This window comes from Aphelocoma coerulescens, chromosome 22, assembly GCF_041296385.1.
Source record: "Aphelocoma coerulescens isolate FSJ_1873_10779 chromosome 22, UR_Acoe_1.0, whole genome shotgun sequence".
Classification (NCBI taxonomy): Eukaryota; Metazoa; Chordata; class Aves; order Passeriformes; family Corvidae; genus Aphelocoma; species Aphelocoma coerulescens.
Window position 1 is genome coordinate 1,163,489 of NC_091035.1, and position 27,082 is coordinate 1,190,570.

General features: G+C 54.6%; 1 protein-coding gene across 3 annotated transcripts; it reads right to left on the reverse strand.

Annotated features, from left to right (window-relative positions):
• LOC138121741 (tetraspanin-15-like) lies at positions 1-25,892 on the reverse strand. Of its 3 annotated transcripts, XM_069035536.1 has the most exons (10): positions 25,837-25,892; positions 24,370-24,597; positions 24,023-24,129; positions 21,374-21,559; positions 16,245-16,319; positions 13,321-13,416; positions 10,561-10,674; positions 8,544-8,597; positions 6,974-7,090; positions 1-601 (listed from the first exon to the last, which is right to left on the reverse strand). In XM_069035536.1, the coding sequence occupies exons 3-10, from the start codon at positions 24,101-24,103 to the stop codon at positions 368-370; spliced, it is 957 nt and encodes a 318-aa protein (XP_068891637.1). In that variant the 5' UTR covers positions 24,104-24,129; positions 24,370-24,597; positions 25,837-25,892; the 3' UTR covers positions 1-367. The 3 variants fall into 3 exon arrangements, with proteins under 3 accessions (XP_068891637.1, XP_068891638.1, XP_068891639.1); XM_069035537.1 differs by lacking the exon at positions 25,837-25,892 and having other exon boundaries at positions 21,377-21,559; positions 24,370-24,766; XM_069035538.1 differs by lacking the exons at positions 1-601; positions 25,837-25,892 and adding an exon at positions 1,137-2,979 and having other exon boundaries at positions 24,370-24,766.
• Positions 25,893-27,082: the final 1,190 nt, after the last annotated feature.

Consider the following 27,082-nt stretch of genomic DNA (forward strand, 5'->3'; position numbering starts at 1 on the left):
AGAAATTCCATTTATTGGAAAAAAAAAACCCAAATCCCCCCAAAACCCCTTCAAAGGCCCAGGGGAGCCCTGGGGAGCTCTGCCCTTGCAGTCCAGGGAGGGGTTTAGGAATTCCCAATGGTATTTTCCAGTTTTCCCAAAGAAATTTTGGGAGCTGAGAACAATCCCATTTTTTTCTAGTTTTCCCAAAAAAACTTCAAGAGCTGAGGAGGAAATTCCCATTTTTTTACAGTTTTCCCGAAGAAACTTCAGGAGCTGAGGAGGAAATTCCCGTTTTTTTTGCAGTTTTGCCAAAGAAACTTCAGGAGCTGAGGAGGAAATTCCCATTTTTTTCCACATTCCCAGCTCCGAGCGCTCCTCCTGCTCCTCACACTTTGCTGTGGCCGGCGGCGCCTTCCTCCTCCTCCTCCTCATTCCCGGGATTTACTGGGATGTATCCGCCTTCCCGGGGCAGGCACCAGCACCAGCCGGCGCCGCTGAGATCCAGCGAGGCGAAGCTCAGATCCTGCGTCTCCAGGAGCCGGAAATCCACGGAATCCAGGCGGGAATGGATCTCATTGAGCTGCTGCCAGTAGAGCCAGGCCATGGCCAGCCCCAGCACCTGCGGGACAGGGGACAAAGCCACCGCGGGCTCAGGGACACCTCCCCTGCCCCAGGGTGCTCCAGCCTGGCCTGGGACACTTCCAGGGATCTGGGGGCATCCGATATTTCTTCCCAATATCCCATCTAAACCAGGGTGTGGAATCATGGATTGGTTTGGGTTGGAAGGGACCTTAAATCCCATCCAGAGCCACCACAGGCAGGGACACGTCCCACTGTCCCAGGGGGCTCCAAACCCTGTCCTGGACACTTCCAGGGATCCAGGGGCGGCCACAGCTGCTCTGGGAATTCCAGCCCAGCCCCTCCCCACCCTCATTCCTTCCCAAGATCCCATTTAAATCTCCCCTTTCCCACTGGGAAGCCGTTCCCTGTGTCCTGTCCCTCCAGCCCTTGTCCCCAGTCCCTCTCCAGCTCTCCTGGAGCCCCTTCAGGCCCTGGAATGTTCTGGAAGCTCTCCCTGGATCCCTCCCTTCTCCAGGGGAGCATTCCCAGCTCTCCCAGCCTGGCTCCAGAGCAGACGGGGATCCAGAATCCTGGCTCAGTGTCAACCTTCCCTTCCCAAATCCACCTGGACATGAATCCCAAGGGAATCTCCTGGATCAGCAGCTTCCCCAAGCCAGAAGCAGCGGAAAATCCCATCCCTGGGGGTGCTCTCCCAGCACTGGGAGCAGCCAGGCCTTGCACAGAATCCACCCCAAAATGGCTCCACGCAGATTTTCCCTTCCCAAATCCACCTGGAGGTGGATCCCAAAGGGATTTCCATGGATCAACAGCTTCCCCAAGCCAGAAGAAGCAGAAAATCCCATCCCTGGAGATGCTCTCCCAACGCTGAGCCCATCCTGGTGCCCTCCATTGGATCCTGCCCCATTCCCACTTTCCCAGTCATTCCCACAGATCCTTCCTGGTTGTTTGACATCCCACCCAATCCCTGGGAACGGGATCAATCCCGGGAAACGCAGCGCAGCTGTGGGAGGCTGGGGTGTGGTTCCAGAAAGCTCCGGGAATTCGGGATTGCTGACACTGGGGTTGCTTTGCTGGGGAAAAACCACTGCAGGTGCTGACGGGAAAAGTCTGGAAATCTCTGGGAATCTCCCATTGTCCGAAAGGCCTGGAATGAGGCTGTCCCACAGCTTCTGTGTGGGGCGGCTGGGGACGGCTCTGTCTCTCCAGGAACTCCAGGGAGAGCCCGGAGACACCGCTCCGGATAACGGGATTGTGCCGATCCCCATCCGACAGCAAATCCTCCAGGATTTAAGGAGTTTTCAAATCCCATTTCCACGGATGTCGAGCCTCAGCCGCATCTCCCGTTATTAAACTGTCATCGCTCCTGATTAAAATCCCGCTCCCGACCCCATGGAGCAGGAAAAGCCTTTGGAATGAGGGATTTTAGGGGAAATTTGTCATTTTTGCATCCCCAAAGCCACAAATCCCAGAAGGATTGGTGTTGGCAACGCCTTTCGTGGGAATGACGCCAGGTCTGGGGCCGTGATCCCTCCTGCCGCTCCCGCCGAGGTATCCCGCTGAAAATGGGGAATTCTGGAAGGGAATGAAATGATCCAAAGGCTTCCATCAGCATCCCGAATCCCAGCGCCGTCGCTCTCCGCTGAGTTATGATCCCATTCTCGTCCCAGCCCGGCTCTAAATTCCCTCTCCCGCTTAATGAGAGCGGCAAAAGCTGTCAGGAATTATGGATGCATCCAATATCCCCGGCTCCGAGGGCACGGCGCTTTCCCGGCACGCCGGCGGATCCGAACGCGGGTGTGGATTTTATGGCACCGCAGAGCTCGGGAAGGAGCCGCTGCGGGGGAAAACGGGAACGAAACGGAGCAAAGCTGAGGCTGGAAAAATGAAAAAGCGGATTTTTTTTCTGGGATGGGGATCCGGGAGAACTGCTCAGGAATTCTTGCCGTTGGAAGTTAGGGAAGTGCCTTTTCTTCCTGGCTGGAATTCCACCTGGAGGGCTGGGCTCTCTCCCTTTTCAGGTTTTTTGCTGCGGGATTTGAGCGTCCACGGGGTGCAAATCCATGGAAAAGCTGCTCCTCCAGGGGGCAAAGAAATCCCAGGAGCTCCGCACAACCAGGGAATCCGTAAAACATCCGTTGGGAATCCCGAGGTGTCCCTGCCCATGGAATGAGACAGTCCCAAAGGTCCCGTCCAACCCAGAGCATTCCATGATTCCTCTAAACCCAAGCCAGGTATTCCCGTATGAAATTCCAAGGCTCAGCTCCATCCCCAAGCCCAGCTTTGCTGGCGGTGTCTCTATTGGTTCCTTTGGATCAGTTTTCCGGTGGGAATTGTCCCAACGGGGCTGGAATCACCCCAAATCCTCCTCCCTGGAAGTGCTGGAAGCTCCTCTCCTCCTCCTCTGGCAAAAGGGCTCTGGAAGTTTGGGAAGCAACGAAAGAAAAAGCTCAAACTTCCATTTCCCCCTCATTTTCCAGTGGACAAGGGGCCTGGAAATCCATGGATGTTTTCCCTTAGGGATGGGCTGTGCCCGTGGGCACCAGGAAAGGAAAACTCCCTGCAAGAAACCCCTTTTCCATGGAAATACGGGAACATTCCCTGCTTCTGCAGCTCCTTCCCCATTTAAAGAGCCGGATCCTCTGAAATGCTGAATCATTCCAGGCTTTCCCAGAGTTAACAAAGTCCAAAGTGTTTTCCTTTCCCTCCTTTGTTGACTTTTCCTTCCCTAAATTGGGATTTATGGAGAGGTCATGGCCTGCAGATGGAAAAATCCTGTTTATTCCCTTTTCCCGCTCCATGGACCCCCCGGAGCCGTGGGGAAGATGGGAGAGCAAACAAATCCCAAATTAATCTTCCCAGGCATCATTCCCTTCGCACCGGGAACGTTCTCCATCCCTGTCACCGGCAGATGAAGATGCCAGCCTGGAAAATGCCCGGCACCAGGATAATTCCGTGTTTTTCACGGAATGCAGCCATCGATCTCTGGGATCGACGCTCTGGGGAGGGAACGGCCGCCCCCGCGCCGAGGATCCGCGACGCTCCCAGTGCGGGGTTCGGAGATGGATGAGACAGAGGGAAAATAATTCACCGGGATGGATGGGAGCCCTCGGCAGGGCCCTTCCAGGGATTTCTCTCCCTTCGTTGGGATGCGCGTCACCTTCTGCTTCTTCGGGATGGAAAAATCCCCTTTTTGAAGGGAAAACAAAGCACTGCAGACGTTTTCCTGCTCCTGGTTCTGCTTTCCTGCAGTGCCTGGCTGGGAGGGGCAGGGAATGATCCCGGGAATGGAGCCCCTCTCTGGAGCTGGGCTGGGAGAGCTGGGAATGTTCCCCTGGAGAAGGGAGGGATCCAGGGAGAGCTTCCAGAACATTCCAGGGCCTGAAGGGGCTCCATGAGAGCTGAAGAGGGACTGGGGACAAGGCATGGAGGACACAGGGAACGGCTTCCCAGTGGGAAAGGGGAGATTTAAATGGGATCTTGGGAAGGAATGAGGGTGGGGAGGGGCTGGGCTGGAATTCCCAGAGCAGCTGTGGCTGCCCCTGGATCCCTGGAAGTGCCCAAGGACGGCTTGGAGCACCCTGGGTCAGTGGGAGGGTCCCTGGTCATGGCAGGGGTGGGATGAGATCTTGAAGGTTCTTCCAACCCAAACAATTCCAAGATTTGCTGGAACAGCACCAGGAAACAATCCCTGGAAAGGCCCAGCTGGAGACACATCCCCTAAAAGCTGCTGGAAGATTTTGTGCCTCATTTCCACCCCAAACACGTTCCCTGCGAGCCGCCAGCTCCGTGGAGAATCCTGCTGGAGGCAGGGAAGGACACGGAGGCGGCGGCAGGAAAAGGATGGATGAGCTCGGCTGATCCTGCTGGAAAATCCAGGGCTGCTCCGCGATTAAAGGCACAGCGCAGATTTGGGGTGGGATGAGAAGGTCCTTCAGAGTGAGAGGGAATGTGCGGGATGAAGAGGCGGGGGAGGAACGCAGGATTTGGGCTGCTGAGGAACGGGAACAAAGAGAATTCCGGGAGCACTGCAGAGGTGTGAATGGGTCTGGTTGGAGTTCGTGCCTTGTTCCGAACAGACGGGAAAAATGAACTCGGACCCTCCAGTGGGATTGGGGTTTTCCCTCTAAAAAAGGCAGGGATGCTCCTGGATTTGGGGGGATCAGGGATTCACCGACTGCCTCTGCCTCGGGAATCTCTCCCTTCACTGCTGGATCCCAGCAGGATTTGTCCCTGTCCCAACTCTCCCACCACAGCAAATCCCACCCGGATCCAGCAGCTTTCCCTGAGCCCGATTCCAGAGGAAACAAAGCCTGGCAGCCTCTCCTGTGCCTCAGGCTCCCACCTGGAGTTGGGAAAAGTGGAAAAACCCTCCAAATTCCGGCCCTTCCCGCAGGATGGGAAGGTGGGGCGGGATCGTTCCCCAGCCCTGAGCCAGGTGGGAACACAGCACAATGATTCCCAACTCTCCAGCAGGGCTCCAAGCCAGCCAGAACCTCCCCTGGATAATCTTTCCAGGATCCAAGAGCCGGTGTTTCCCCACAGATCCAAGGACAAGTCTGGGATCCCGGGATAAGAGACCAGAACCGAGATCAGCCCCTCGACCTCCGAGCGCTGGAGCTCAGCCAAGGCCCAAGTTTGACCTTAAGGAAGTGAAACCACGAGGAAAAGTGGGAAAAATCCCCAAGCTGGGCTCAGGACATGGATCAGAATCCCAACCTTCCCTGCAGCATCCAGGAATTTCCCCACCGAGGAGGTTTGCATCCCTACGAAGAGACGTTTTCCACGTGGACAAAGGGCAGGGGTGGCACAGCTCAATCCCGTCCCCCTTCCCAAAACTCCCAGCTCTGGCACCTCCTCACATCAACCCGGATCAGCAATTCCAGGCCGATCCAACCCTCTCCCTCCAGATTTCCAGGAATGGAGCTGTCCGAGGGCTGGCAGCTCCCAGCAGCACCAACGCCCGTTTTCCGCTGAATTCCCTCCAAATCCTGGCAGGATCCAAACCCGATCCATCTTCCAGCTCGGGAGCAGATGGGGAGGACGAGCTGCTCCGTGGGAAGAGCCTTTGACAACCGCGGCTCCTGCCAAGATCCATCAGCATTCCCGCGGATTCATCCCCGGCATTCCCAATTAACGGCACCACTCCAGATCCATCAGCCCTCAGCATTCCCGTGGATTCATCCCCAGCATTCCCAATTAACGGCACCACTCCAGATCCATCAGCCCTCAGCATTCCCGTGGATTCGCCCTCAGCATTCCCAATTAACAGCACCACTCCAGATCCATCAGCCCTCAGCATTCCCGCGGATTCGTCCCCAGCATTCCCAATTAGCAGCCGGCTGTTAATGGATGAGGCTGCAGGAGGCGGCGCCGATGGGTCGGGGTGGGTTGGGATGGGTCGGGATGGATCGTCCCCACCCCATTCCATTGCTTTTTTTCCCCCATTCCAGCACTTTTTCCTCCCATTCCTGCCTTTCCCGCAGATTCCCGATGCTCATTTGGAAGGAAACGCTCCCAAAAAAAGTCAGGAATGGCAGCCAGGACCGGGCAGGAACGGCTCCCCTGCCTCAGGATCTCACCTGAACCATCTGCGAGCACAAACTCCAGCTCTGACAAATGATCCCAAATTCCCCCCACAGCTGCTGCTTTATCCAAGCCCTTCCCGCCTTTTGGTGCAAGCAGAAAACTGGGAATGATTTCAAAAATCAAACCTGGGAAACCGGGAATCACTGGGATACAAGCCCACCCCTGGGAAGCATCACCCCCAGCAACCCCAGCGTCTCCATAAAAAGGGAGATTTTTGCTCCTGGGCCTCGAAATAAACCCCAAAAAGGGTCAAATCCACAGCGAATCCTCATGGTTTGGCCAGGAATAATTCCAGGAAGATCCAAGGGAGAAATTCCAGGTGTGGTAAAGGAAGAGCCCCCCCTGCAGCCCCGAAGCTCCCTCTGTGTCCATCAGGAAAAGCTGCATTCCCTGTGCTGGGGAGGTTTGGGATCCCTGGGTGCCACCAGTGGGAATTGGGATTGGGGCGGCCGGGCACACCCAGTGGAATTTGGGATTGGGATTTATCTGGGGTCCCATTCCCGCTGCGTTTGCAGGAATTCTGTGGGAACAAACAGGACGGGATTTGCTTCCAGGGGCTTTAATTTGATCCCAAATTGGATTTCGGGAGGGAGCCGAGCCCGTTCTGCCAGGGATGACTTTTCCTGCCCCAGCCACAAATCCCAGATGGAATTGAGGTGGAAAAACAACTCCAAACTATTTGTTTTCCACCTTCCAGCACCGGGAAAGGAGCTGAGACCTGAGATCGGCTCCACTGGTAACCCCAAACCCTGATCCTTGTGGGCCTTTCCAACTCGGAATTGCGGGAATCCAGGAGCGGATTCCCGTGGGATCCCCCTCGTACCTGTGGCAGCAGCAGGGAGCAGACGATGGCCAAGGTGGCCTCGAAGTTGTCCTTGAGCCAGAGCCCCACGGCGTGGATGCAGCCCCGGACGTGGATGGTGCCGAGCAGCTCCAGGCGCTGGGGAAGAGTGGAGAGAGGATCCAGAATTCCCGGTGTGCTCCCGGGAACGGGGCTGTCCGAGGGGTTTTGTCAGGGACAGCCTCGGACTGGGGTTTTCTGCCCCAAAAATATCTTGGGGGGGAGGAGATTTCTGTTCTCGCACTTCCAAAGGAAGTTCCGGAGCTGAGGTCCAGGCGTTGTTGGGGTTAAATCCCAACTTTTGGGGCCCTGAGTGGGACCTGGGAGAGACCCTGGACCATCAAATTCCCTCTGCTGGGGCCTCCCCGAGCTGGGAATTCCCACATTTCTGCTGGGAATTCCCACATTTCTGCACTTGGGGGATCCCTGGACAGATCCTGGGCTGATCCCTCCACTCCCTGAGCTCCGTTCTCCAGCTGCTGGGAAGATCCAAAGTCATCCCAAGCAGGAATCCCTCTGGATTCCCAGGAATCTCCCACAGGAACCTTGCCCAGACTCTGTCCGTGAGCGTGTGAGGGTGAATATTCCATAGGAAACGTCCTGGGAATGCTGCCCTGGACTCCAGGGAGCTGGGAGGGATTCAGGCCTGTGGGCAGCTGCTGGGCTGGGGAAATCCTGCGTGAATCAGCTCTGTTCGACTTCTTAAACCTAGAATTAACTTAAGTGTTTAAGGCACTGCTAAGTTTAAGTCCTGTTGAGTTTAAGTCCTGTTGCATTTAAGTTCTGCTGAGATTCTTTTGAGTTTAAGTTCTGTTAAGTTTAAGTCCTGTTAAATTTAAGTCCTGTTGAGTTTAACTGCTGTTAATTTAAAGTTCTGTGAAGTTTAACTTCTGCTGGGTTTAAGTCCTGTTGAATTTAAGTGCTGTTAAACTTAAGTTCTGTTAAGTTTAAGTCCTGTTAAGTTTAAGTCCTGTTAAGGTTAAACTCAGTTAAGTTTCAGTTCTGCTGGGTTGAGTTTAAGTTCGGCCGAGTTTAAATTCTGAGAAGTTCTGTTGAGTTTAAGCTCTGTTAAATTTAAGCTCTGTCGAGAGCTGTTCCTGTGCTAAGTTTAATGTCAGTCCTAAATTAAGTTCAGTTTAAGGCTGCCTTTAAGTTTAAACTCTGCTGAGTTTGGGGCTGGTTCAGTGACCCCAAACTCCACAGACCCCGCTGCTCCCAAACCCCAAATCCCAAACCCCAACCCCAAATCCCAAACCCCAACTCCAAATCCCAAACCCCCAAATCCCAACCCCCAACCCCCAAATCCCAACCCTCAAACCCAGCCCAGCAATTCCCGGGGCTGATCCCAAAAGGGCTCACAGGGATGGCATGGGTTGGGAATGGGATAAAGGAGGAGCCAAAAATGCCCCAAAATTCCAGGGAAAAGCACCAAAACTGATTTGGAGCAGCTGCATCCCAGCCTTGTTTGGGAACAGGAATTCCAGCGGCGAGCATTTGGTTTTTGGGATTTGGGGAAGAAGGAGCAGCGGATTCCCAAAAAACCCAACGTCACCTCCTTGTCCAGGGTCCGGTACCCACACAGGGTGTTCACCACTCCCCCGGGCACCTGGGAACGAGAACGGGAATGGATTCATCCCGGGAAAGGCAACAGCAAAACACCCAAAATCCAAAGGAAAATCAGGAATTCCAGAGGTGCCCAGCACGGGACAATCGGGGTCCCCCTGGCCACCGCCGCTCCCTCAGACTCTGGGGTGGCCCTGGCTGGGGCTGGGGCTTCCTTAGGGCACATCCCAAGCCAGAGCATTCCAGGATTCCGGGATTCTCCGGGCTGGGAGAGCTGGGAATGTTCCCCTGGAGAAGGGAAGGATCCAGGGAGAGCTTCCAGAACATTCCAGGGCCTGAAGGGGCTCCAGGAGAGCTGCAGAGGGACTGGGGACAGGGGATGGAGGGACAGGGACACCTCCCACTGTCCCAGGCTACTCCAACCTGGCCTCGATCATTCCCCAAAAGTTTCCCGAATCCCCCCCCTCTGGATTAACGGGAATTTTCCCTCTCCCTGCCGAGGTTTTTCTTTGCCAAATCGTCCCAAAAAAACCCCACGGGAATGTAAGAACTCGGCAAAAAGCCCTCGGCTCCCTGCAGCCCATCCTCGCCACAGGAATTCCTAATTCCATCTCCAGGAGCCTCAGGGTTCATTAATCAAGGCCCTGATTAGAGAGGATCTCTAATCTGCATCTCATTTGCATATCAGGCCCGCGCTGATCATTAAACCCCTTCACATTTCCTTCTTTTGCCATTAAAAAACAGCCCCAAACAATGAAGGATTGATGAGGAATGAGGAAAATTCCATCATCGCATCCTCGAGTACGGCCAAGGCTCGGATCCGGCACTGACATTCCCGGAGATCCGAAGCTCCGGGGGGTTTTGCTGCCGGGAGGGAGCTCGGCAGAGCCTTTTTCGGGAGCTTTCCAGCACAATTGGGATATTTGGAGGGTTTTTCTGGGATCCTGAGGTTTTATCCTCGGATGGATTCCGTGCAGGAGCGGGGCTGGATCGAACAATCCGGGCTCGGAGCGCTTGGCCAAAAATCCCTGCTGGGTGTGGGGGGGTTTGGGTGTGGGAATTCCATCCAGGAGAAGCTCCTGGCTCTGGAACTCCCCTCCGGAGCCCGGCTCCATCCCAGGCTTGGAATTGAGGCTTTTCCCAATCCCAGCCCTGAGGGATCCTTGGGCAAAGCCCTCCCAGCCCTGCCGGCAGCAAATTCCTCAAAAATCCCCTCATTCCCCAAAAATCCCTCGTTGGGAGCTGGGAACAGGATCCCAAAAACTTCTAAACCCTGCAGTGTCCGGATGGGAAAGGAACTGGGGGAGGATCCACATTGGGATGGAGCCGAGCCAGATCCCAAAATCCTGGGATGGACCTTAAATCCCACCCAGGGCCACCCCCGGGGACACCTCCCCTATCCCAGGGGGCTCCAAGCCGGCCTTGGGCACTTCCAGGGATCCAGGGGCAGCCACAGCTGCTCTGGGAATTCCAGCCCAGCCCCTCCCCACCCTCATTCCTTCCCAAGATCCCATTTAAATCTCCCCTTTCCCTGTTTGAAGCCGTTCCCTGTGTCCTGTCCCTCCATGCCTTGTCCCCAGTCCCTCTCCAGCTCTCCTGGAGCCCCTTCAGGCCCTGGAATGTTCTGGAAGCTCTCCCTGGATCCCTCCCTTCTCCAGGGGAACATTCCCAAGTCCTCCCAAGCTGCTGCCATTTTTTTCCTCCCGATCCCTTTCCAAACCCTTTTACATCCCACAGATGGAAACCTCGGCCTTTCCAACAACCCCTCACCATGGCACAACCACCGTTATACCGGGATTCGGCCTCTGCGATCGCAGCAAAATCCCAGAGCATCCCATAAATGAACATTCCCATTCCAGCTCCTTCATCCTCTCACGCCGAGATTCCCTCAAATCGTTTTCCAAGTGGGAACGCCGTGAAGCGGAAACCCTTCGGCACAGGAAAAACCGGCCAGAAGAGGAGGTTTTCCCTGGAATTAGGGGATTTTCCACGCCCTGGGGCCTCACCCTGCGGATGCAGCAGGAATGGGGCACCCCGCAGGCCAGGGCCCCGCTGCCGTTGCAGGAGTGGTACTGGTTCACTTCCCAATCCCGGAATTCGTCCCCTCCGCAGCAGGAAAACTGCAGGGAAAAACAGGGAGAGGGGGAGACGTGGAGCTGGACAATCCTGGAATGCCGGGGTGAAGGGGGACAGATTCCCACACCAAGGGATTTGGGGTTGGATTGGGATTCTGGGGAGAAATCCCTGGCTGGGAGGGTGGGGAGGGGCAGGGGTGGAATTCCCAGGGAAGCTGTGGCACCTGGAAACTCCTGAAAAATCCCGTTCTGCCTGGAAAAGGGCTTTGGAATCAGCCTGGAAAAGGGCTTTGGAATCAGCCCCATTCCCCTGGGACAGCAGGGAATGGATTCCCACAGACACAGGGATAATGGGAGATCATTAATTGGGATAATGGGAGGGAATTCCTGCCTGTGAGAGCAGGGAGGGGCTGGGATGGAATTCCCAGAGGAGCTGGATCCCTTGGAAGTTCCCAAGGCCAGGTGGGAGCAGCCTGGGATAGGGGAAGGGGTCCCTGCTGCAATGGGATGGGATTGAAGATCCCATCCAACCCAAACCATTCAATGATCCAATCCAATTCCCTGCATCTCCAGCACCAGCATTCCCAAGTTTTCCCTGCTCCCAGGGCAGTTGAAGGCACCAGGTAAAAACAAAAAAAGTGGGATTTTTGCCCATTTATCCCCATTTTAGCGGGATTTGGGCGTGGCTTTCCCGAGCTGTGAGCAAGGCCTTGGATCCATCCCAGCTTTCAGCAGGATCAGCCTCATCCACACTCCCGGGATTTAATTCCAGGTGACAAATCCAAGCTTTTCCCGAGGCAGGGATGGCTCTGGCAGCGCCCTCAGGGATGGATTTCACGGCGGCTCAGCCGTGCCACAAATCCCGATCGGCCTCGCAGGGATTTCTCTTTCCGTCAGGATAAATTGGGATCAAATGCTGCAGCTCCGAAGGGAAAAAAGGGAAAAAAAAAAAATCTCCTTTTTTTTCTCTTTTTTTTTTCCTTCTCTTCCCACAGCGAAGATAAAACCAAATTCCATCAAAGTCCCTCTGTGTCCTCCACGGAATAAAAATGAGCCTGATCCCAACGTCCCTGTGGAAAACAATTGGAATCAGAGCTTTTCCCCCCGGAAAGGAAAAGCCTGGAGTGGCTGGGATAGGTTGGAGTGCTTGGAAAAGCAGGAAAAAAAAGGATTTCCCCCCTTTTTTAAGCATTGAACTCATCCAGGAGCAGAATTCGGGAGAGGTTCATCCCTGGGAGCTGCTGCTCCCTTTTTTTTCCAAGGGAAAGCAGGAAAAATTCTTGGGATCCTCCTACTCTGCTCCATCCCAGGAACGGCCAAGGTGCGGATTTACAATTCCTGGATTCCCACCTGGAATTCCTGGATTGACCCATCCCGGGGAGGGCAACCAACTCCCACAAACTGCACGGAAAAAGGGGAGGAAAATCCTGGCGGGAAGCTGCAGATGGGAAAAGTGCTGGGAAAATGCCATGGAATGGCCTGGAAAGAGCCTGATCCGGGATAGTTCAGAGATGCAGGAATTCCCGGAAATAAATCCCATTAATTCCCTGGAGATTCCCGGGTTGGTCTCCGTGCCCAGGCTCTGGGAACGGCCCCAGGTGGGAATTCCCGGCTGCTCCCGGCAGCTCCATCTCTCCTCCACTCGGAATTCCAGCCTCATCCCGGGGTGGTTGGAGCAAAACTCGGGAGAGATTCCGATCTTTCCCCACATCAGGCAGGTCCTGAGGCCTCCAGAGGGATCCCAGCCTGGCTGTTGAGCTCGGCTCAGCAAGGCTGGGCCTAAAGTCAAGCACAGCTCCCAAAGCCAAGGCAGGAGCCCTGGAGTTTCATGTTTTAATTCCAAGAGGAAGGAAGTTCCCAGGCTCCTCTGCCCCAAATCCAGAGGGAAAATCTGGGATGCTCCAAGAGAAAATGAGGGAATTTGGGCCGAGGTGGGAACATCCCAAATTCTCTGGGAGCAGCTTTGCCTCCAAGCCAGGCTCTGCTCCCCCAATCCCAACTGGGACATTCCCAGAGCTCCCTCCTCAAGTTCGGGGCTTTTCCATGGGTTTTTTTCCCATCTAGGAATGCTCAGAGAAATTCCCACCAGAAATATCCACACGGAAAACAGGAGCAATCCCACATCCCGGAATTCCCAGCCCTCGGCGAACGGCTGGGTTTGACCTTGGAGGGCTTTTCCAACCTCAGCAATTCCGTGGAAAGGTTGGAGCTCTCCTCTCCTCCCAAGCCCCACGGATCCAGAATTTTCCCCTGGGAATCGGGGCCTGTCCTGCTGCCGGTGACTCCAGGGAGAAGGGATTGATCCAAGGGCTCGATCCAAGGGGTTTGGTATCCCTGGGTGTTCATTCCTTTCTTTCTTTATTTCCCTCCCTCCCTGGGAAAGTTGGGAAGAGATAAAAAAATAATTCCAGGCAGCGATTTCCCACCAAAACCTGGGAATGGAAATATCCCGGCACAGTCCGAGGGCGGGAGCGGCCACTGCTCCTTGCGGGGAACACAAATCCTGGGAGAATTCCCAAAAAATCCCCGTGGGCTGAGGCAAAACCCGGCCACGAATCCCGCTGGAAACCCAAGCGGGTGAAGATATCCAAGGAAAATGTGCCAGGGATGGGAATAAACCCCGGAAAGGAGGGAAAACGAGGCATGGGATCAACCATTCCTTGGAAAACCTCCTCCTTTTCCCAACCAAACCTTTTCCTGCACGAAATCCAGGATGTTCTTGAAGTCCAGGTCATCGTAGTAGTGCCGGATTCCCGCCTGGATGTTGGAGTGGAAAACCTCGTTCATCTGGGGATGGAGAAACCCGAAACCACAGCTCAGATGTGGAAAAACAGAGGGAAAACAGCCCAAAATTCCAAGTTTTTCACGGCTGGCACCAGAGAAGGAATTTTACCCGGTCGCAAGCTGATTTCCTGGGGTAAAATCCATAGTTTTGGAGCATTCCGGATCCATTCCCGGCCCGGGTATCTTTATCCACCGGATTTTTCCGGTTCCATTTCATTTAATGCCAAAGCTCCTCCAGACTCCTCAATCCCACGGGAAATCGGGATTTGAACCCCTGGCCGAGGCTCCTGCTGCCTTGGGAGGGGGAAATGGGCTCCGAGAGGGGATTTATCCATGGAAAAATATTCCACAAGTGGGAGCAGAGCGCTCACAGAGCCCCGGATCCTTCCTGATCCTGAGAAATCCCTCGGGAATTCCGGCAGGGAACGGTGTGGATGGGCTGGGGCTGTCCCTGCTGCTCCTGCTGGGGACACTTCAGGCAATTCCTGAAGCACTGATTGGGTGGAAAAGGAATTTTGGGGATGCCTGGGAATGTTCTCAGGGAGGCTCTGGGGAGACCCGGAGTGGATTCTCTGCTCGATTCCTGAAAATCCTCCAGGCGGGAACGTTAATGATGGGAAAAAGGAAATTTTCCCTGGGTTAGAAGCGGTGGGAGAGGGGAGAGGAAAACGTCGCTTTTCCCAATTCCCCTTGACGGGAAAATGAACAGTTGGGAAGAGCGGGAACGGGGAGGAGAACCCGGGAACGAGGAAAAGGGGCCGGGGATGATTCCTGGGAATCTCAAACGGCTCCAGGAACGGCTTCAGGAATATTTTCATTCCCGGTTTGCTCCTCACTAAACCAACACGATCCCGGCTTTCACCATTTCCTGCTGGTTTTTCCCCAAAAAGCCTCACCCAGGGATCGTTCTGCAATTAAATCCCGATTCCCAGGTGGGAGTCGAACATCCCGAGGTTCTGCTCCCTCTCCACCCCCTCCCTCCCCAGCATCCCAATCCCATTAATCCCCCCGGCCTCATTTGCATATCAACGAGGCTGATTTGAATATTGAGCAGCTCCGAGGCCGGGGAATTAATTCCCTGATTTCATCTGAAATCCAATTAATTCCGGTTTTCAGGAATTTAATAAACAGCCGCTGTTCCAGAGGCGGATTTGCGCCTCCCGACAATTCCAGGTGGGATTTGTCCCTCCCCCCCTCATTGTCTGGGGTTTAATTAAGTTTTGACGTCGCCCCATTCTATTGAAATTCATTTTAAATACACTTCAGTTGAAAGCTCCGCCTCCATCCCGGAGCTCCATCTCCCGAGGATTCCATCCCGAATTTCTCCGGAGCATCCCTGCACTGCGGGATGGGGCTGGAGCATCCGTGGGGCTCAAAAAAATCAGAAGGGTTTGCTGCTGAGTTTTCCCAAAAAAGCCCAGCCTGGAAGGGGCAGCACGGAGGGATTTTGTGGGAAGGACTCCCAACAATCCGGTTTTCCTTGGAGGAGGAAGTGCAGCGCGTTTTCCAGGGATCGGAGGGGTCTGGGAAGCTGCTGGGAAAGGCAAAGTCCTCCCGCAGCATCTCCCGGGCTGGGGGGTCCTAAGGGCACATCCAACCCAGAGCATTCCAGAGTTCCGGGATTCTCCGGGCTGGGAGAGCTGGGAATGTTCCCCTGGAGAAGGGAAGGATCCAGGGAGAGCTTCCAGAACATTCCAGGGCCTGAAGGGGCTCCAGGAGAGCTGGAGAGGGACTGGGGACAAGGGATTCAGGGACAGGACACAGGGAACGGCTTCAAACAGGGAAAGGGGAGATTTAAATGGGATCTTGGGAAGGAATGAGGGTGGGGAGGGGCTGGGCTGGAATTCCCAGAGCAGCTGTGGCTGCCCCTGGATCCCTGGAAGTGCCCAAGGCCGGCTTGGAGCCCCCTGGGATAGGGGAGGTGTCCCCGGGGGTGGCCCCGGGTGGGATTTAAGGTCCCTTCCCAAACCAGCCCATTCCGGGATTCTGGGACGGTTGGGAAGCCCGGAGCTCTCTGTGCTGCAGGGAATGGACTTTTGGGGCTGGAATCCCCATTCCCGAGGGATTTCTCCAGCCCCAGCATTCCCTGAGCCAGCAGGGATCGATCCAGGCGGTTCAACCGCTCGATGGATTTTAGGGACGGTGGAATCGGAACCGGGAGGTTCCGGCAGCACCGGGAGGAGCCAGGAACGGGGAACATTCCCCATCCCGCTGGCTCAGCTCCCATTCCCAACCTCTCCCTGCCCTTGGAGCCGGCAATTAACGGGATTGAGGCGAGGATTTAACGAATCCCTGATTACAAACCCCACGGGTTTTCCTGGGAATGGCCTCAGGAGCTGCGGCTGCCGGGAGAGCCCCGGGTGGTGCCAGAGATGCAGCACAGGCCTGGAGCATTCCCGGGAGAGCGGGGAAACAATTCCATGTCCAGGGACAACAATTCCATGTCCAGGGATAACAACTCAATTTTTGGGAATAACACTTACATTTTTGGGAGTGACAATTCAATTTTTGGGAGTAAAAATTCAATTTTCGGGAATAACCATTCGATTTTCAGGAATGACAATTCCATTTTTGGGGATAACAATTTGATTTCCGGGAATGCCGATTCCATGTTCAGGGATAACAATTCCATTTTTGGGGATAGCAATTCAATTTTTGGGAATGACAATTCAATTTTTGGGAGTAACCATTCCGTTTTCAGGAATGAAAATTCCATTTTCAAGAATGAGAAAATTTCATTTTCAGGAATGAAAAAATTCCATTTTCAGGAATGAAAAAATTCCATTTTCGGGAATTCTGGACCCCAGAGGGGACCCCGAGGCCGCTCCCACCTTGTTCTCGAAGATGATCTCGATGAAGATCAGCAGCAGCTCCGTCAGGAAGATCAGCAGGAGCACCCAGAAGAACTGGAATGAGGAAAGCAGGGATTATCCCAGCTCCAGGTCCTTGCCCGGCTCCAACGGGGACACCCGGACACCGGGATTTGCTTTGGAACGCTCGGAAATCCCAAAATTCCACTTCCTGCTCCCTGGGGAGACGCGAATCCTTTCCAAAGGTCTCGTCCTGGCAGGGAAAGGAGTTTGGGAAGTGGGGAAGGAGGGATGGGAGGAACCAGGAGGGAAAATTCCGTGTGGAAAAAAGTGGGAAAGGTGGGAGCAAATATCGGCCCTGTGGTTTTCCAGGCTGGATATCCAACGGAGATCACCCAGCCCATGGAATCCAGGCAACGAGCCGGGCTCTGCTCTCCCAATCCCGGCCAGGACATTCCCAGAGCTCCCTCCTCAAGTTCGGGACTTTTCCATGGGTTTTTTTCCCATCTAGGAATGCTCAGAGAAATTCCCACCAGAAATATCCACACGGAAAACAGGAGCGATCCCACATCCCGGAATTCCCAGCCCTCGGCGAACGGCTGGGTTTGACCTTGGAGGGCTTTTCCAACCTCAGCGATTCCATGAAAAGGTTGGAGCTCTCCTCTCCTCCCAAGCCCCACGGATCCAGAATTTTCCCCTGGGAATCGGGGCCTGTCCTGCTGCCGGTGACTCCAGGGAGAAGGGATTGATCCAAGGGCTCGATCCAAGGGGTTTGGTATCCCTGGGAAAGCTTTGGTGTTCATTCCTTTCTTTCTTTCTTTCCCTCCTCCCTACCTCCCTGGGAAGGTTGGGAATTCCTGATCCCTCTGGAGCAAAGGACCCGGACCAGGAGGTTTGGTGTCCTTGCAGCCCATTCCCATCGGGAATTCCCACCTTTTCCAAAGGTGAAGATCCCAGCTCAGCTCAGCTCATCTCCTGCTTTTCTCCTCCCTCGGAATTTTTGGAGGCTCCCCCCTCCCAGGAAGGAGGGCGGTTCCCATGGCAACCACCTGAAATCCCAAAAAACCCTTTAAAAAAAAGCGGGATTGTGGATTGAGGGCGTTTATTCCCGGGATATTCCCTCTGACCCCAGCTTTGCTCCAGTTCCCAAAGTCCTGCGCATCCGGGAATTCCTCCTGGAGCTCAGGGGTTGTTAATTAACCCCCACTAACGAGCTCTGCCCTCCCCAGAGCAGCAGCACTGCCCACAGCAGCTCATTAGGGCCAGGGGTAATTAGGGAAGGAAGCCCTTAATTAGGGAGGTGACAGGAGCCCGTCCCCATCTCCAAATCCGTGGAAATTCCAAAGAAACGGAGCGGATTTGGGCTCGTGGCTCCGGATCCCACAGCAGGGGGGAGAAATTCCATCCTGGGAACGTTTCTGTTCTTCAACCTCGGCCAAAACCCAGCGGGAAAAGGGAAACCTGAGGGCTTTGGGCTCTTCTTAGCCGGGAAAAAATTCCAGCGGGAATTCCAGCGGGAATTTTGGAATTGGAGCAAAGACCGAGGATTGGGGTTCAAACCCGAGTGGGAAGCACTGGTCAGAGCCCAGAAGCGCCTGAAATCCCACGGGATGAGTTTTTCCCTCCGCAAAGCCACGGGAGGCTCCTCTGGAATCCCCAATCCCAGAAAACCGGGATTTTATCCCATTGTGTCCAGGCGGGTTTTCTCCCTTTGGCCATTCCCTCTACTCCCGGATTTCCTCTCCATTCCCTCCTTTCGGGCTCCGTTTGGGCCAGGTCAAGACCTAAAGGACGAGATTGGAAAAGTCCCCATTTCCAAGGGAGAGATCCCAAAAAAGAGCTCAGCTCATGGTCCTGAAAAAAACAGGGAAAAGCCAGGAAAAACCTGGGGAGAAAACCGGCGGATTCGGACTGGAATTCCCAAGAAAAGGGAACCCACAGGGAATGCTCAGCCCCCGCGGACACCCAGAATTCATAAATTCAGAATTCCAAATCCCACAATTCCTTCAGAATTCCAAGCGGATTTCCAAAGGAAGCAGCCACAAATCCAGGTCTCCAGCACAGGCTGGAAAATTGGGAAGCTGGAGTGAAATCCGGCTTTTCTTCACCCAAAAAAATGCCCCAGTGGAGCATCCGAACCCATGGATAGGGTGGGAAGTGGAATTTTTTGGCATTCCCAAGGATTGCAGCAGCCACGGGCACATTTGGGGATGGAACTCCCGGCAAAATCCCAGCTCTTCCCTTTCCGCGGGGCTCTGCCGGCTCCCACAAATCAGCAATCGGCCCCTGAGGAAAATTCCAGCAGCAAAAAAAGAGAGGAAAAATCCACCCAAAACAGGATCCAATCCTGGAGCTGCCCCCGAGCTCAAAACCACAAGGGAAGTGAGGAATTAACCACGGGAATTCTGGTTTTTCCCAGAATTTTGGCCAGAATTGGCACAGCCGTGTCCCCACGTGTCAGCTCCCACCCCGGAGAGGGCATCGGGAAGGGATCGGGAAGGGATCGGGAAGGGATCGGGAAGGAGCCCGAGGGTATCTCCTGGCACAAAGCTCCAAGCAAAGCCCGGATTTCATGGAGAAACTTCCCAAGGAACTCTTTCTCCGGATGCTGAGTCAGCGAAGAGCCGCTCGATCCCGATTCAATTAACGCCGCTCCCGTTAACGAGCTCATCCGTCCCAGCTCCCAATAAACGACACTAATTCCCACAGAAACCTCAGGAATTGATAAATCCCCCCCGGGCCGGGAGCGGCAGCGCTCGGAGCTGCTCCTTCCCTCCCTTAAGAATCTCCAAGGTTTTGTTCCATGTTTGTTATTCCCGAATTCCAGCTGGGAAAAGTCCCTCGGGCCCGGCTCCGCCTCAGGCTCCGAGGCAGGGAAAGAATCGCGGCTCAGGTTTAAAGGAGAGGATGCTGCAATTCCCAAATCATTGGGATTCTCCAGGAATCTCCGACCCCAAACCCCACGGAACAGCCGCGTTCCATGTCCAGGCACAAAACCTTCCCAATGTTCCCTTTTTATCCCTTTTCTGGGCCGCTTTTCCAGGCAGGAGGAAAAGTCGGAGTAGAGGCAGGAAAAGGGTTGGGAATGTGGCTAGAAAAGGTTGGGAATACGGCTGGAAAAGGGTTGGGGATAGGGCTGGAAAAGGGTTGGGAATAGGGCAGGAAAAGGGCTGGGAATGGGGCTGGAAAAGGGCTGGGAATGGGGCTGGAAAGGGTTGGGAATACAGCAGGAAAAGGGTTGGGAATGGGGCTGGAAAAGGGCTGGGAATGGGGCTGGAAAAGGGTCATCCAGGGTGGAAAATCTGGATATTCCAAGCCCGGGACCCCAAGGACTTTGTGCAGTTTCATTCCTCTCTCTGCGGAGCGTGAACCCCGCAGGGTCGGAGTTTCTGGGACATCGATCCCAGGATTTTTGGGCCGGCAGGAACTGCCTGTTCCCTGTGGATCAATGGGAAGGAGCCGCGGCTGCGGGGGCGGTGATGGATGGAGCTTTCAGCAGCCCTGAGCCGGCACAAATCATCCCGGCAGGGAGAATTCCAGGGGGAATCAGCGGCTCCAGGGAGAAACCTGCCCGGATCCTTCAACCAGGAACCCCAGATCCTTCAAACCACGATCCCGGATCCTTTTAGACACAAATCCCAGATCCTCTGAAGTGTGAGGCTGGATCCCATTAAACACAAATCCTGGATCCTCCTGAAAACCAGTCCCAGACCTTTTTGGACACAAATCCACATCCTTTAAAACACAATCCCAGATCCTTTTAAACATGATCCCAAATCCTTTAAATATTAATCTGGACCCTTCTAAACACAGTCCTGGATCCTTTTAGACACAAATCCCGATCCTTTAAACCACCATCCCAAATCCTTTAAACCACCATCCCAAACCCTTTTAGACACAAATTGGGATCCTTTTAAATGCAGATCCAGGTCCTTTAAAACACAATTCCAGATCCTTCTAAAAACAATCCTGGATCCTTTCAAGCACATTCCAGATCCTTTAAAACATGAATCCAGGTTTAAGCACAACCCCGGATCTTTTCAGATTTGGATCCTTTTAAATGTGATTCCAAATCCTTTTGAACGTGAATCTAGATCCTTCCAAACACAGTCCCGGCTCCTTTGAAATGAGATTCCAGATCCTTTAAAACACGAATCCAGATCCTTTTAAACACAATCCCGAATCCTTTTAGGCACGAACTTCCCCCTTTTTCCCATAAAATCGGGATGAAGCTGCAGCTGCCGGCCCAGCTCAGCTCCAAGAGCTCCTCCAGCGCCTCTTTCCCTGATTGCTTTTGTTCCCGAGCCTCCTCCAGGGGGATTCATCCTCCGGGAAAAGGACAATTCCCGATCCGCACAAGAGCCCTGATTGCCACCATTCCCTCCTCAGCAATTCCCGGCTTTTCACCTCCCGGTTCCCACACAGCGGGGGCTGGGCAGGGAGCGGGAGGTGCTTTTCCTTGGGAATTTGCATCCCAGGATGGACCTCGGGAGGGAAAACACAGTGGAGACTCTGGATCTGTGGAATTCCCTCCTTGGGATCCCCCAGACATGGGGGTGACTCCAAATTCAAGGAATTTCCTCCTTGAGACCCCCCAGGCGCGGTTTTTCCTCTGGATTTATGGAATTTCCTCCTGAAGATCCCCAAAAAATGGTGGAGACTCCAGATCCATGGAATTCCCTCCTGGAGATCCCCCAGACATGGAGGTGACTCTGGATCCATGGAATTCCCTCCCTGGGATCCCCCAGATGTGGTTTTGACTCTGGATTCATGGAATTCCCTCCCTGGGATCCCCAAACAATGGTGGAGACTCTGGATCTGTGGAATTCCCTCCCTGGGATCCCCCAGATGTGGTTTTGACTCTGCATCCATGGAATTTCCTCCCTGGCATTCCCAAACCATGGAGGTGACTCTGGATCCATGGAATTCCCTCCCTGGCATTCCCAAACCATGGAGGTGACTCTGGATCCCTGGAATTCCCTCCTGGCATTCCCAAACCACGGAGGTGACTCTGGATCCCTGGAATTCCCTCCTGGCATTCCCAAACCACGGAGGTGACTCTGGATCCCTGGAATTCCCTCCTGGCATTCCCAAACCATGGAGGTGACTCCGGATCCATGGAATTGCCCCCAGCCCATCCCAGTCCTTACCACCTTCAGCAGTGTCCGGTTGTCCCGGAGGCTCCCGACCATTCCCACGAAGGACACGAGGAACACGGTGACTCCCAGCAGGAGCAGCAGCACGGCCGGAGCCAGGAAAATCCCTTCCAAGGTTTTGTGCCGCTGCCGCTCCACCTCGGCGTAGATCCCGACGCTCAGGATCAGCAGCCCCAGGATCTGCAGCGGGATTTGCGGGATTTCAGGGATTCAGGTGGAAAAAGAGGCTCCGAGGGAGAGGGGGAGGGGGGAGGTATCCAAGGAAAACGGCTCCGGGATGTGCCACAGCCCATCCCAAACCCCTCTCCAGGATATTCCCCGTCCGATAGGGAAAGAGCAGGGGGAGGAGCTGGGAAGGAGAAAGGTGGGAATCCCCCCTGGAATTCCCTGCTGGGAATCCCTGTCCTGGAGCTGCTTGGAACTGGGATGGGAGGCAATTAAGGAACAGGGAATAATTAACATGCAGCTCTGGGGGTGGTTGAGCTCCCAGCTAATCCCGAGGTGAGGTGGGAATTGGGAAAAGCTCCCCCGGAGCCGTGAACTCCTCCAGAGGGAAGGGCAGGAATGGCCTCTTTTTCCAGAGGGAATGTCAGGAATGACCACTTTTTTTTCCAGAGGGAATGTAAAAATCCCGATTTTCAGTGGGGTCAGTTGAAACACCCACTTGCAGTTTTTTGGGAATCTTCCGTATTTTTTATATGTTTGGATTTTCCAAGGAAAGGGAAGAAGAGGGGGTTTGGGTTTTTTTGGGAAAGGAAATCCCAAATCTTTGCTCTGCCAGATTAAAACAAACCCACGATTCACTGGTTTAGAGCCCCTCTCCGGCTCATCCCAGGCTCCTTCCCGGATTTTTCCAGCTGTAACAAAATCCCTGGAAAGGATCCACCAGCTCCAAATCCCGTTTTCCACAGGCTGGAACCCCCAAAACTCCTCAACCCTCGATGGCAACCAACCCAACCCTCATCCCATGGAATTTTTATCCCAAGGAGTCAAATTCCTAAAGCAGATTCCTACAAAATCCTGGTTTTATCAGGAAAACCATCCCGGGAAGAGCCCCGGCCCCGATCCCTTCGTTAACGAGGCTTGGAGGGTTCTCGGAATTAATTGGGCAGCGATTGTGCAAATGAGGCCGGAATTAGGTCAGGCTGAAAGGCTCCCAGGAGCCGCAGGATTCCCGTGGATTCCCTGGAGCAGAATTCCCGCCTGGGGAATGGAGGGATGGAGGCGGGAGGGGTTGGAGCCATCCAGAGTCAGGGTTTGGGGGTTTTTTTTTGTGGTTGTTTTCCTGTTTTTCGGACAAATCCGAGTCTCCCGCTGGTGGGTTCTGCCTCAAAATTCCCCCCCAAAAAGCTGGGAATTGTCCCAGGGTTAATCCACGATTCCCTGAGTGGACATGAAGTGGGAGGAAAACAGGAAAACTCCGTGGTTCCTTCAGCACCCAGAGCTCCCCAAGAACCGCTGGAAAACCTCAAACCGAGCGGGATCGGCTCCTTGGAGAACCCAAACCCTCGGGATTTCCCAGGAATTCATTTGGAAAGCAGAAAAAATCCACAATTCCCACCCCAGACCTCCAACCTGAGCCAGGAATATGGGAGAAATGTGGATTTTTTGGGGGAATTTCGGGAGTCTCAAGGAGGTCTGGCCACTCAGAGCTTTCCCATGCAGCAGAGCACTGGGAAATGTAGAAGATATTCCCAAAAAAAAAAACATTTTGGGAAATTTGGGGTGGATTTTTGGGGTCCCAGGCACGAGGGCCGGGCCTGCCCTGCCATGAGCTCACCCATGGAAGGAAAAGAAACCAAAAGTGGAATTCAAATCATTTCCAAGCACCTGCACAGGAATTTCTGCGCTCACACCTGGGCTCTCCGCCCCTCCCCGCGGCGATTCAACCCCGGGGAGGAAATGTTTGTAAATAAACTCAGGGTTATGCAAGAAAAAAAACCAAAAAAACTTCCTAAAAAGGGCCTTGGAATTCCCGGGTTTTCCCTCTGCTGCTCCCGCACGTGTTTGCACCTCCCAGGTGCGGGGAAATCCCGCCCCGAGCGGAGTTCAGGGATTCAAAAACCGCCAAAAAAATCGCTTTGTTTTTCATTTTTTCCAAGAAAAACCGTGGCTCAAAACCCCCCCTCGGTGTCTGGGGAGGGTGAAAATTCTGAATTTCCCGATTTTTTTGGGCTCCGAACGGGACTCGCTGCCACAAAGGATCCGCGGGGGGAGGATGCGCTCGGAACCCCCCCCAAAACCCGCGGGTTCGCCCCAAAATTGCCCAGTTTGGACCCCAAAACTGCCCAGTTTGGTGCGAACCACCCCAAAAATTCCCGGTTTGGAGCCGGCCCCGGGGGCTTGGGGGAAGCGCGGGTTTTCCTCAAGGATTTGGGGCTTTGGGAAGGGGAAATTGGGACTTTAGGAAGCGAAATCTCTGGAAAAGCCAAATCCACCCTGCGGGGGTGGGAAAACACCGGGAAAACGAGGGGGGAAAATGGGAAAACGAGGGGGGGAAATGGGGGAAAACGAGGGGGGGAAATGGGGGAAAACGAGGGGGAAAAAGGGAAAACGCGGGGGGAAATGGGAAAACGCGGGGGGAAATGGGGGGAAACGGGGAAAAATAGGGGGAAACGGGGAAAATGGGGGAAAACAACGCACCGAGAAGAGCGTGGCGTAGGCGGAGAGCGCGAATTTGATGCCGTAGTAATAAAAGTGGGAATCGCGGCAGGTCCCGGCCATCCTGGCGGCTCCTTCCCGGCTCCCGGCTGGAATTCATGCGGGAGAAGCGCGGCTTGAACTTGGACGATTTCCGCCCGGCAGGGCCCGAGCGCGGCTCGTTAACCCTTTCGGGGTCGGCGGCTGGGAGTTGCCGCACGGCGGTCTCCGAGTCGCGCTTTAAAAGGGGATTTTTCCGGCCGGGATTATCCCGGAATTGCACGGGATGGCGGCGAGGATCGCACCGTTCCCATGGATATTTCTGTTTTCGGGAAGAATTGAGAGAGCACCTGCGCTCCTGAGCCCTCCTCCGACCCACGCAGCGCTCCGGGACTGCCTCTGATCCCCTCGGATTTTGATTTTTTGGATCCCCGCTCGGATTTTGGGGCTCTTTTTTTGGATCCTCTCGGATTTTGATAATTTTCAGCCCTCCGGGTTTGGAGCTTTTGGGTTCCCCCCGGATTTCTTTCGTTCTTCTCTCGCGGCCACTTGGAACAACCCGGAGCAAACTTCACCCCCTGAAGGAAGGAAATTCTTTCCTGAGGTGCTGAACTTGCCCGGAGTGCGGAGTTTTCCCCTCCCTGGCCAAGGGGAGACCCCAATTAAGGGGAGAGCCCAATTAAGGGGAGCCCCCAAACAAGGGAAGATCCCAGTTAAAGGGAGATCTCAATTAAGGGAAGACCCCAATTAAGGGGAGATCCCAATTAAGGGGAGCCCCCAAACAAGGGAAGATCCCAATTAAGGGGAGCCCCCAAACAAGGGAAGACCCTAATTAAGGGGAGATCCCAATTAAGGAGAGATCCCAATTAAGGGGAGATCCCAATTAAGGGGAGCCCCCAAACAAGGGAAGATCCCAGTTAAAGGGAGATCTCAATTAAGGGAAGACCCCAATTAAGGGGAGATCCCAATTAAGGGGAGACCCCAAAAAAGGGAAGATCCCAATTAAGGGGAGATCTCAATTAAGGGGAGATCCCAATTAAAGGGAGACCCCAATTAAGGGGAGACCCCGGCCAAGAGAAGATCCTTTTCAAGAGGAGACCCCAAACAAGGGGAGCCCCCAAACAAGAAGAGCCCCCGGTCAAGGGGAGCCCCGACCCAGGGGGGCCCCTTCCTTTGCAGCCGGCTGTTGCTAAAGGGGCCTCGTCTGGGATGTGATTCCCGACCCAGGAATCCCAGGTTTTGCCAGGGATTTCGGGCTCTCTCCTCTCCTTCCCTGACCCCCAGCAAATCCCAAACCTCCGTCGGGATAACTCCGAACCCCCTGAGCTCATCCCGGGCTCCTCCCGGTGCTGAGCACCCCAGATCCCACGCGTGGGTCACGGTGCCATGCACGGCGTTCCCAAAAAATCCCGGATTTGGGGCCGCGGAGGTGGGAACAGCAACAAAACCCTTTGATCAATGAACCCCCGAAAGGAGAAATTTGCTCCCCACGGGGCTGAATTCCGCTGCCCCTCAGCCCTGGGAGAATTCCCAGGTGGAATTCAGGAACGATGATTTGATTCCCCTTCCAAACCCCGCAGTTGGAATTCTCCTCGAGAGCTCCCCCTCAGGGACGATGTTCAATCCCCCTCCCAGCCCGGTGGGAAAATTCCCTTCACCGGGAGCCGAGACCTCTTTAACCTCCCCCCCCCTTTTTTTTTTTTTTTTTCTTTTTTGGTTTTTTTTTTTCCCCTTTTCCTCCAAGGAAATCAGCTCGAATTCCCTGCGCTTTCCCTCCTGGAAAAGGAGACGCCGCCGTTCCGGCAGCACCGACGCACGCGGAAGCTTCTCCCCGTCCACGCTGAGGGATGAATAAGCAGAAAGCGACCTCGGGTGATCCGCTTGTTTTATTGAGCGGGCAGGGCCCTGCTGGACAGGCTTGGGAAAGGCTCGCAATCGATCCCAAAATCCCAATTTTAACCGGATTTGGAGCTTTAAGGTCGCCGCCCTCGGGGGACGGGAGGTGGGAGCAGCGTGGGGTTTATCGGGGAATGTTTTTTTCCCGGCTGGAAGTGCTGCTGGAGCTGGAGGCGTGGACAAGCTGGATGAGCCCTGATTTATGGGATTTAATCATTGACGGGGCATCGATCCCGGGAATTAATCATTGACCGCGGGCGGGGCTGCCTCGGCTCCTCGGGATCACCCCAAACCTCGGGATGGGAACAAAGAGTCCAACCCGGGCCCAAAACCGGGGCTGTCGCTGCTGCCGGGGGGATTTTCCAGCAGTGCAGGCCGGGATTCCTTTCCCATCGCACAGATTTCCCCCCAGATCCATTTTCCATGGATAATTCCGTAAAACAAGAAACTCGGGATGAAGGAGAACACCCCAAATCCCGGCAGGGCCCAGGCTGAGCTCCCCGAGGCTCCCGGCCCGGCTCCGGCTGGGAATTTGCTGTTCCCTGGAATTTTAATGGCAAATCCCCGGCTCGGGAATGCCGGGAACCCGCCCCGAGCCGAACCCGCCGGGTTGGACCTTCCCAGGTGGAATTTGCCCCCCCGGAGGCGCGGAGAGGAGCCCGGGTGGGGTTTGGGGTGCGGGGGAGGCCCCGGACAGGCAGAGGGGGAAGGGGGGATTTAGGGGAGGTTTTGGGGTAAAAAATCCCTGAATTTGGGGTCTGGGAGATCCACGGAGGGATTTTGTGGAGCTGCTGGATGAGAGCAGCTGCTGCAGCACTGCCTGGTCCTCATCCCGATCCGGATCCTGATCCTGATCCCAGTCCCGATCCTAATCCTGATTCTGATTCTGATCCTGATCCCGATCCTAATCCTGATCCCAATCCTGATCCTGATCCCAGTCCCGATCCTAATCTTGATTCTGATTCTGATCCTAATCCTGATCCCAGTCCTAATCCTGATCCCAATCCTGATCCTGATCCCAGTCCTGATCATAATCCTGATTCTGATCCTAGTTCTGATCCTGATCCTGATCCCGATCGTGATCCTGATCCTGGCTCTAATTCTGATTCTGATCCTCATCCTCATCCTCACCCTGATCCCAATCTCGATCCTGGTTCTGATCCAGCC